This window comes from Aricia agestis, chromosome Z (genome assembly GCF_905147365.1).
Source record: "Aricia agestis chromosome Z, ilAriAges1.1, whole genome shotgun sequence".
In the NCBI taxonomy this organism is placed as follows: Eukaryota; Metazoa; Arthropoda; class Insecta; order Lepidoptera; family Lycaenidae; genus Aricia; species Aricia agestis.
The window spans coordinates 12,412,102-12,423,840 of record NC_056428.1 but is presented as its reverse complement, the minus strand read 5'-3'; the positions used below and the strand labels follow the sequence as shown (position 1 = coordinate 12,423,840).

At 34.6% G+C, this 11,739-nt stretch overlaps 1 protein-coding gene across 1 annotated transcript; it reads right to left on the bottom strand.

The window, feature by feature from the left end:
* Positions 1 to 285: 285 nt before the first annotated feature.
* Positions 286 to 7,938, bottom strand: LOC121739044 (homeobox protein aristaless-like 3). Its single transcript, XM_042131358.1, has 3 exons — positions 7,639 to 7,938; positions 2,049 to 2,160; positions 286 to 957 (listed from the first exon to the last, which is right to left on the bottom strand). The coding sequence occupies exons 1-3, from the start codon at positions 7,843 to 7,845 to the stop codon at positions 392 to 394; spliced, it is 885 nt and encodes a 294-aa protein (XP_041987292.1). The 5' UTR covers positions 7,846 to 7,938; the 3' UTR covers positions 286 to 391.
* Positions 7,939 to 11,739: the final 3,801 nt, after the last annotated feature.

Below are 11,739 nucleotides of genomic sequence, written 5' to 3'. Positions count from 1 at the left end.
ACAAAATTGTCATACTTACGGCTATCTACAAAGCATAATATTATTGTGTAAAAATAAATTAATAATATCTACATTTTAAACAGTATATAATATACAATGAACAGTACCGGTCACTAAAACTGTAAGAAGCTCTTCTACTTCTTAGGGCTCTATTATATATTAGTTACAGACATTTATTAACACTTTAAATAATAATATTAAACAACTAAAGGGTTGTTAAAAATATATTACCGAAATTGGTAATCACAAATTGATGACATACTTTATCCCTACTTTTGTCTGCTCGTATCTTAATCTGCCTTATTATTAAACTGTTATATTTTTTCAATAACTTGGGTTTCTAAATCCTGAATAACACAAAATAATACAAACGGAGCAACCCTTTCTACCTTTACATCTGAATATTTCTACCCACTCTGTCATTCACGTTCTTCATGCCCATACTCAAGTCATTCGGCATCAGATCGTGAAGAACAGCGTCACTTCGGAATATGCTGGTCGCTATTCTGTTCGCTAATCTCTCTGATTCTCTCAAGTCATCGTCTTTGGAGTGCGAGGTTAAGTCTATCTCTGAATCGCTCTCGCTGTCGCTCTCTTTCCGTCTCGGGTACGCCAGATCCTGTGGTCCCTCCTCTTGGTTTGGGGTGACGCAATGACAATTGCTGGTTTTTGGCGGCATCACCCGCAAATCTGTTGGCGCGACCTCCGAGTTATCCATCTGCGGCATCAGTAAAGGTGGGAAAGGGAAGGGTTGCATCATCCGTCCCTCTTCGTTGTAGTGCATTGGTGGAATATCGTGTGTGGGCATCGGTGGGAGGTTTTCTGGAACGTTCCCGTTGTGATACTGTTCCGGGTGAGGTGACTTCTCATGGGTTTCGGTGGGTTGAGGTTCAGGTGATGGTTTCGGTGGCGGCGATTCGGCGCCTTCGGGTGATGATTCGGGAGGTTTTGTGTGACCTGCAACAGAATTTTTCAGATTACTCATCATGGATAGCATAACATTAAGGGATTGTCCGCACTGCAAATTTCAATAGCATGGAGTTTTTTCGCACTTCTGTAAGTCATTGAATCTTATACGAGTATCCGCAAATGCGATAAAAAATTCGCGATAAATTATATGAACTAGAGATCGCCCAATGGTCAAAATTCGACCTTAATTTCAACGACATTAGGACTATTACCTACCTATATTTTGTAAAAAAACATTGACTTTATTTTTTTTTTCAACTCTTGTCTCTGGGACTTGACTGGCCGTGTAAGCATTGTATAATAGTATCTAAGATTCAATAAAAAAAAACTATAATCCATTTTCAATTTGTCAACTTGTTGTCAACAGACTTCAACCATAAATAAAAAGAGTATAATTCGTTTGTATAGCCTTGTCACTCAAAAATCTGTCATTTCTCATGTGTGTGTGTTGTAGTGTGTGTAATGTTTTATTTGTTAAAAAAATTATGATAAAAGCATAATTTCAAAATAATATTAGTTCGATGCACTCCTTCGCCATTTAAACTATAACTGTGCAAAATTTCATGCACCTACGTTTCCCCATTTTTCGTAAAAAGGGTTACAAAGTTTTTCGTGCGGTTAAAATTTGCAGTGAAGACAGTCACTAACTAATGGGTAGTGCGGAGCGGGAGTCAGTTCTACTAATTCATGTGAGAAACAGGAGCAAAGACAAGGTCGTTCAAAGGGTTCAATCTATATATTATGTGACGTTTTATCAATAATTGCGCTTGCGCCTTTTACGCGATATCTGTGGTGACCACTTGCATGGTGTTCCTAGAACTTAATTTCTATAGGCTTCACTTACCACTTATATTTTGTCGTACTTTTTATCCATACTATTATTCAAGCTAAGGCTTCTGACCAGTACTAGATGATAGATCCACGCGTGGAATTTGATTTGTGCGATCTTCAAGTCAAAGAATGGCGAAAAATGCGCAAGACCAGACTAGTGGCGCAAACTCGTTTCGGAAGCCGAGATCTACTTAATTAGGTCGTTTGCTTATCTGATAAGGAACCAGTTCTTGCGATTGGTTACATACCCTGTAACAGAGGTGGCGTGCCCAGCCCGAGACAGCGCATCCGCCACGCGTCCTGCAGTAGCTGCAGGCGCGCCTGCTTGCGCCACTTCGCGCGCCTGTTCTGGAACCACACCTAAAGGACAAGCGATTATTTTTTTAACAAAAAATTAAAACCGACTTCCAAGGTTAGCACTTTGATTAATCTCGACGTTTCGGCTTCTTTACAGCCGAAACGTCGATAATGAAAGTGCTCCGCGACAAAATCCGTTAGTGTTTGAACCTTGTTATATAATGAGTGATACTCAAGTCAGCCTAAGAAATCATCAAATAAAAATATTAACTAAAAAGTATTAAATAATTCTTTCTCTAATAGTGCCTTTTCCAGAATTCGTCAAAATCCCAACTATTTCTGTGCATATTATAGTCTTCACTACTTTGAAGTCGGTACCAGCTGATTAAATCATGACTTCAATGTCAGAATATCTGAAACATTTGGGACGCTAATCAGTTTACGTTATAAGTTATAACTGTTCACATTTTTCGCCTCAACTCTGACGCTGGCAACTCCTAAATGGGGAGGCTTACGCCAAAAGAAGAAGAAGAGAAGAGAAGAGAGGTAGATAGCGTCAGATCGTTTCGATCCGACACACTGGTGTCTTTGTAAGTAAACGCAGAAATGAAAAAGAAGAAAAGTTAAGAAACAATAATTCATGTTAGTTAATTTGCGACTTAAAATGATACATCCATACTTCCATACTAATATTAAAATGTGATTAGCCGTTCATACCTAAACCGCTGAATCAATTTTGCTGTTTTTTTTTTTGCTTTATCAGTAAGTCCTGGGAAAAGACATACTTTTCGATACCGGAAAAATGTTCGATTCCCGCGCGTTAATCAAGTTGTAGCGCATCTAGTCGTAAATTGCCGCCATTAGAACCAGCCTTCTTTCTCAATACAAATTTAAGATACAAAAAATACCTTTTTTTTTTATACAAAAAATACCTACCTAACACTTATTCTTATTCTATTAATAATTTTCAAAGTGCAGTAGAAAAGTATATGGGGTTGTATTCAGAAACCTTTATTTTATGACAAATAACTCTATATTATTTAAGCAGCACAATGCGTAAAAAAATAATAGGTAGGAATAATTATTATAGTTTACCATGATTAAAACTCAAATCGTAAATTATGTTTGACTTAAGGGGTAAGTACTAAAAACTTTTTTTTTGGCCTTTTTTTTGCTCTATATCAATAATGGCAACAGGTAGGTACATGTTTTTTTCTCAAAGTCCTTAGTTATATGTTTTGTTTAATATTTAATAATAATATTAAAATAAAATAAAAAATTAAGGAGGGCCCCATACAAAAAACACAATTTTTGGCCTAATTTTGCTCTATAATGGTACGGAACCCTTCGTGCGCGAAGGGTTCCGTACACCCCTATATAATGATACGTAAGTATGCAAAGTTTCGAATTATCTAGACTACAGGAGATAGGTTAAAATCGTGCTCAAAGATTCCGTTACATACATACATCCCAAGCTTATAAAAGGGTGTTAAAAAGACGAGGGAGGGTAATCTTAAGTCGAAGTTCTTGAACGGCTCAATAGGCAGCCAAGTGACGGGAAGTATTTGGGGCAACGTGCCGAAAAGTTACCCTCTATACAATAAGGGCATGTTTCACCACTTCCTTATAATTGCCAGATAAGCTATCCACAACTAATCTGACACATAGAGTATACACTATAGAGTATATTCAGTCATCCGGTACTTATCAGTACTTACTGATAAGTACCGGATAGGCTATAGTCTATACTATTGTATTAATAGAGGGGTAACTTTTCGGCAAGTTGCCCCAAAGTTGGTGAAACAGCCCCTTTAGATAATCCTTATCCTTACACATATTATAAACGCGAAAGTCTGTATGTCTGTTACCTTCACACTTAAACTGCTGAACTGTTTTTAACGAAATTTGGTATACATAGATATAATTTGGGTTTCGGGAAGGTATATACTTTTTATCGAATTTTGGCGCAATGGAGTTGCGGGCGTCATCTTGTAATAATATTATAATTAATGCGAAAGTGTGTCTCTCTGCGTGTCTCTCAAGCTGAAACGATATCGATGAGGTATGAACACACTTTAAAGTTTTTAAAGTCGTGACAATCTTTAAATATAGATTGACACGACAAATCATCACATTAAGCTTTGAGCACATAAAGGAAGGAAGCTATTTGACCGAGTTTGGATCGGTATTCGATAAAACACGAATAAAATGACATTTTATAAAAATGATTCCTAGCTAGATCGATTGATCGCCCCCGAAACCCTCTATATACTAAATTTCATGAAAATCGTTGGAGCCGATTCTGAGATTCCAATTATATATGTACAAGAATTGCTCCTTTAAAGATATAAGATCATTTTTGAATAATAAAGTTATTAGTATATTAACTTTATGGTTTGGATTTGGATTTCCTTTTTTAATCGTGGTTTTATTTTAACCGACGATATTGATTTAAACACTTAATTCTCTTATCCGATTTTATCGAAATTTGAAATGAAGATCATCAGCCCGGGAGAGGACATCAAATATAAATAGTTTAATTCATCCCAGGTGGTGGTATTTCTAAATGTTTCATCAATCATTCAAGTACCTTTTAACAAGGTAATTTGAATCGAAATAAATTGTTACAACATCAAATAAAAATAGATCAGAAGCAAACCGTGTTTCATAAGATCTATTTTTAATTGACAATAATTCTTCCAATGTTTCGGGAAATAAGAAAAAAGTCAACATACGTTCACGGTTTCGTTTTTACGTTTGATAATGTCCGCCGGCTAACGGTTCTGTATAAAATACGGCATATTTTGGTCGTTTTATTTTAGGTCGTATCTCCATTGCATTAAAAAAATATATGCGAAATTATTTAGTTTTATAATAATAAACTTAATGTTTATATTTTACCTCATTTTTTTCAATTTTTTCAACTGTTTTACCTTTTAACACCTTTTAAGAGCGTTTACACCTTTCACGCTCAATTTGGCTTAAAACTGTACTTTTCAAACTTGAAAAAATCATCAACCACTTGTCTCTATAAAAATGTTGATAACTTATTTTTATAGGAAATTTCACTGTCTAAAGAGTTAGCAGAGAAAAAAATACGATTTATAGAGTATTTGTACATTAAATCTCGATACCTTAACATAGGTTTTCTTAAATTCCGTTTTAGTATCGGTTTCGAAGCTTTTAATTTAGGAAACAAGCGACAGATTTAATTAAAAAATAATAATAACCTATTGACAAGATCCTTAAGCAAATAGTTAGCAGAAAAAAATATTTCGTTTAGCTATATAACTTTATGTAATTTGAATTAAAAGAATGAGAAATATCAAAGAAATATCAAGGAATTAAAACTATTTTTTTACCTATTTATTTAACTTCTAATTTAACTTTCTTTTAATATAATGATGGGTTCATATCATAGAAGAACACTTTAATTTATAAAATTGTTTTTAAATATTAACAAATCTTTTGTTGTTTTTTTCTACAAATATTTTAAAACTACTATAAATCGCTGCGCGCAAAGCAATTCAAATAGTCCGCCGCAGGTTTGTATGGAAACTTGAAATTAGGTGTAAACGCTCTTAATACTAGATTTATATGAAAATATAAATCTAGTAGAACTTAACATACTTAATATAATTATAATATAATCTAAGTTACTCAAAATGAGCACCATTTTTTCCGCAAAAGTAACATATACCCTTTTTTCTGTTTTACTTAACCATATTTATTAAGCTCATTACAACACGTCATATTGTAATAATCTTATATCTTTAAACGAGCAATTCTTGTATACATATATATAATTGGAATCTCGGAATCGGCTCCAACGATTTTCATGGAATTTAGTATATAGGGGGTTTCGGGGGCGATAAATCGATCTAGCTAGGAATCATTTCTAGAAAATGTCATTTACATCGGATACCGAGCAAACTCGGTCAAACAGCTAGTAATTTATATGCCGTTAAGTTGAATGTTCAACACAACTTAACACAACTTAATACAACTTAACACAACTTAGTAAATACTCATCAAATAGATTATAGTTGTGCATAATTTTATAGCTGCGCATATCTTTAATATATTCAGCTAGATTACGGCCGCAACTTCGTTCGCGTTGCGCCAAAAGTCGTTTATCACGCGGGAACCGTACATTTCTCTGCGCTAAAAGGTATCATAATATAATATTATGTCCTTTCCCGGGGCACAAAATATCTTCATGCCAAATTTCAGCTAAATCGGTCCAGTTGTTTGGGCGTGAAGAGGTAGGACTGACAGACAGACACACTTTCGCATTTATAATATTAGTTAGTTAAAAATTCAAAGTTCTATCTATACTTTCATGTATAGATAGAACTTTGAATTTTTTCAGTTAAGTACTTAAATAATAATTATATATAATGTAACATTGACAACAAAATTAGCAACACAATTTTTTAAAAGTTTAATGCAAAACTCACGATTTTTACACTACTCTGTGTAAAGATCAATGATATTCTACTTATACAGATCTGTTACGTTCATACTATTTTCCGGATTAAATCTCTTCCGAACAATTTTCAAATTCAAAATTGCACGCATTGACAAATTTGACAGATAAGTGAAACAAAAGATACGAATGCCATTTACATAAAAAGACAGTTCTATTTTTAAACGTCGAACTGCAAAGTTTCTTGTGCGTAGAGAGTAACATAAATAGCCGTAGAGTGGACACTTGATACAAAAGCATTAGTAGGTAAGAAATGAAATAACTTATGTAAGAGTTAATTTTATTTATTAACATCGAAATAATTAATAATGGAATATACTACATAAAATACATATTTTATGTACTTATATACCTTCAAAAATATTTAATTTGTTTCTTTTCTTTCTCTTTGAAATTTTGTGTATATTTTCTTACCTAACCCAAAAAAACAGTATTTCTAACCTAAAAAACAGTGCAGTACAGTTGCATATGATATCGCATAGCGTATAAAATAGAATACAAATAAACTGCAATTGTAGGCATTTAAGTCACGATCTAACAGTCATGTGGCGAGTCTGCACTAACTACTCTTAGATGCTGCAGCGCAACCATCCTTATCGTTCTTGCGTGAAAACCGTATCGCCGTCTTTTTCCTCGCCTGAGCTATGATGAAAATTAAATTTTTCCAGATTGTTAAAAAAATAATTGAAAATGTAAATAATCGAGGTATTTATTGCATACAAAACATGTGGTAAGAGATTCCATGTGTTTTGTTTACTTTTGAGTCATTATTGGTACATTTTCGAAACACACACGACGGCATTTTCCATTTATTTAGGTAAGACAAGACGTGGCACATTCGTGACTGCGCTCAATGCAGACTAAACAACAGACGGCCCAATTGGGCCGTATTTGAAGTTTCACAACGCGCGCGGTAGTAACATATCTGGTTTGAGTTTTTCATATTAAATCATTGGTAAAGATATATAAATTACAACGATACATATTTTAAACTTTGCCGCAGTGGCACGAAATAGTATCGTATTAACAAACTCTAGCTTCTAACATCTTACCTGCACTCTAGCTTCTGATAAGCTGATCCGTAGCGCCACCTCCTCTCTCAGGAACACGTCAGGGTAATGCGTCTTCTGGAACAGTGACTCTAACTCACTAAGCTGCTGCGGCGTGAACGTAGTTCGGTTCCGTCTCTGTCGTCTTCGTCCAAACATGTACTCGGTCAGCAAATCTCCCGGCAAGGGTGACAGATACGGCCCCGCCATTTTTCTAAATTCGAATCACAATTTTTTTACGTATCGAAAGTTGACACTGTAAACAAAGTTTTTTGCCATGCATGGGCTCGTACGGTACTGTTGGAGTTCTCCGAGGCACTGTGATTTAAACCACCCTGGCTCCACCCTCGTCGATATAATGGCGCCGCGCGATTGGCCGAACGCCCTAGGGGATGGAACATTTAACCAATCCTGTTGTAGTGTTAGGGGTAGTATTTTAATAGGTGTAGATTGACTTATGGCGTACGATGAATATAAATTTTGTATAAATGCGGTTAAATTAATTTTACCTTGGCTACTTGTAAGCTAATTATATTGTATTGTGTAAAATTAATTAATACAGGTTAATTAATTGCTTTGACAACCACGTGCTACGTGTTTTTAATAACATTATTGTTATGTAATGTAATAAATAATGATTCGTCATCACAATTCACAATATTAATTAGATGTTAAACTTAGTATGATTCAGTAGTTATATAATTACCAATTAAATTATTTTTTACCTGTAGATATTAATGTAAAAATATTTTAAATTCTAGGTGAGATTAGGCAAGTAACAACTAAAAAATTGACTTATTTCGAGTCCTATTTTTAGTTCAATGATAATATGATCAAGCAGGTATTAAAAAGAATTAGTAATTTTCCAAAACTTGTATGTTTCTATAATCCGTCATCACTCATTGATCATTATAGTGTTACTAAGGTGAATAAAATGATTAAAGAAACTAGCTATTAAAATTATCTACTATACCAGCTATGGTCCACACTGTCCATAATAAAGTATCCAGTAAATATCCAGTTATATGCATTTTATGCCCGAAGTAGTCAAAAACACCGGTAGAAATTATCATAATATGTTGGATGATGGATGATGTATGGACTATGGAACCCAAAATTTTCCATACATACCAACAATATTATGCAAGTTTCATAATACAATGAGTTTATAAAATTACTTGGGAGCTTCATTATAGTCTATTTACGTCTAGAAGACAGTAAACGAAAAAAATACACGTTAAGTTACTAAATTGATGGTCAAATTGCTGAGCATAATATGGCAAAATATGAGTACAGCTAGATAATAAAGGAATAGAGAAACAAAGGCCTGAGAAAGCGAGATCTCACTATCAGTAACACTGAGTGGAATAAAATTAAATTAAGAAATTTAAAAAAACCCCCGCCAAACAACTTTAAAAGTAATTAAATAATATTTACTGCCTTTAAGTTCAAATAATTCCTAAGTGACAACAATTATGGACTAAAATATTCCTAACTTGTGTAAAGTAATATTTTAGTCCATAATTGTTGTCGCGGTGTGTCGGGGGACCGCCAAGTAAACTACAACCTACAATCGCCAAGTCGCTGATTATCTCCATTCGGTTCGCTGTGAACTGATCCACTATAATGTTATGTGAAATCTCAAATCAAACATCTACATTAGCGGTCCCCCGACACACCTTGACAACAATTATGGACTAAAATATTACTTTACACAAGTTAGGAATTATTTGAACTTAAAGGCAGTAAATATTATTTAATTACTTTTTAAAGTTGTTTGGCGGGGTTTTTTTTAAATTTCTTAATTTAATTTTATTTCATACTTTTTAAACTTGTGTTAGTTATAGTGCAGAATAATTCCTATCAACGTAATTACCATCTATCAATGTCCTTTTCGATGAGGCCGTCAATATGAGTCCAAACATGAAACCTCTACTTCGGGTTTATACGAAGCTCGGTTCCTATAGAATCCAGGTGATGCTGCAGCAGCAGCATGTAAATATTTACTGTCTATCTACTTCTTACTGGTAGTCGCAATTAAAATGAGCCCAAACACGAAACCTCTGCTCTAAGTTGGCGAGGAGTTGGATATCCTATTGATTACCAGGCGATGCTGCAGCACCTGGTCAACTTTCCATTAATATGCGTATACGTATATTGCATATTCACAAATGTCACGAACTAGAATGAAATATAAAACCCATCAAACGAATACAAGTTGTTAACGGCCTTTCATGAACCAGATAAAACCTGATTGTCCAGCACTGAGCAGGCTGATGATGATGAATTATAGCTAAGAACACTCTCGATCATGTCAGCTTTCAAATAAAAACTAGATCCAAATCGGTCCATCCGTTTGGATGCTACGATGCCACAGACAGATACACACAGACAAACAGACAGACAGACAGACAGACAGACAGACAGACAGACACATCAAACTTATAACACCCCTCTTTTTTGTCGGGGGTTAAAAAGAGACAAGTGATACATGACAGCAGCACTCTTTTTTTGACGTCCAGTCGGCACGTGCCGTACGTTGACAATTTAATCTCATAGAATTCATGTTCAATCATGCTTGTGTAAGTGTATACGTACACATATTTTTTACACAGATTAAAACCAATTTCGGTCTCGTTTGACAGCTCGAGATTGTTGCTCTATTCCGCTAGGTATATTAACTTTATGAGTTATTATACTTATATTTTATTATTTTTGTAAAGTTACACAAAATAAGCTTCATAGCCAATGTCTGTTTCGAATTTTTGTTACAATATTTTCTTCTTAAAGCGAATAGACTAGTATGAGGATATACTTACCTCTAAACTGGCACGTCCCAAGCTTCGCGCATATTATGAAGCGCTGCAGAAGGTGGGCCGCATTTCTAATAAAATTGCGTAATTTGTCTGAATAAAACTTGTACCAAAATACGATCCGCCCTGGTGCGTCTCGTCACAGTTTTGCGCCAAACTTAACGCTCGATCTCCATATTTAAATCTAAAATATAAGTCATCACAGTATGTAACCTAAATATTATAACAATAAGAAGCCTTAAGGCTATATAGCGAGATATAATCGGCGGCGAGACAAAGTAAGCCCGCTAAGTGGGTTGCAGATAAATAAGTCCGCCCCAAACGCAGGGCTGACATCCGATATTTCATCGGGTTATACCGAATCTAACCGTAATTTACATAATAAGCGGTTGAAACTGGTCGATCATAGTTGGAAATCAAATCTCTCTTTAGATTTTGCTATTACATTCAACATTATAATAAGATAGCAAAAAAACATAGTAGAAAACAAACTGGATAAAGTATCTATTTTTCGCTTCTTGCGAATTATAATCATTTATAATGTTTATAATACTTTTCTTACACGACGCGAAAACGGGATACAAGTTGAAAATCTTGTGATTAAACTTGCAATTAAATGTGAGTAATGATTATTAATAATATTTGCAGTGCTGTAAGCTTTTTTTAATGAAACAAAATATAAAACGGTCTTAGGATTTGGTAAGTACATCTCCATTAGGGATAAGAACCTACCATAAAATGCGTTAGAAGTGATATTTAAGAAAAATATAAATATAAAATCATAAGAACAACGGTTAGAAACTTAGAACCTTAAGTCTTTTTAGAATTGAAATTTCTAAAGCAGTATTTTTTGTCTAGACTCCAGACAAAAAGGCAACACAGTCACCATAATTACAACGTTAACGTCCTTTTGTTCACAAAGTCATAATAAATTAAAATTTGAGTTCAAAAAACACAAACAATGTGCAAACAATTGCGCCGTACATAAGGTACGGTAATATTGTTCAAAGGCAGCCCTGAAGGCGGGCGGCGCCCACCGCAGCGGCGCTAAACGAGTTTCCGCAAACATTTTAATGAATAACACCTCCCCGCACCCCCCGACACCCCCCCGACACCCCCAAACACCCCCCGGGAGCAGCCTGCAATGCGCTAATTAAACATTCGAGCCATATTGTTTCAGATACGATGCTGAATTTCGTACCCTTAATATTGTAATTAATTTTTGGTCGTGAATTGAAAACTATTTTAATTAATTCTCTTTTGTGTTGGCTTTTTAATTTGTTTGATGACT

Bases quoted from the DNA above. Each gene is read 5' to 3' on its own strand.
- LOC121739044 (XM_042131358.1), bottom strand. From the start codon at position 7,845: ATGGCGGGGCCGTATCTGTCACCCTTGCCGGGAGATTTGCTGACCGAG. The intron at 2,161-7,638 runs GTAAGATGTTAG...CTTGTCCTTTAG, and splicing joins TATCAGAAGCTAGAGTGCAG to GTGTGGTTCCAGAACAGGCG. The intron at 958-2,048 runs GTATGTAACCAA...ATTCTGTTGCAG, and splicing joins CACGCCACCTCTGTTACAGG to GTCACACAAAACCTCCCGAA.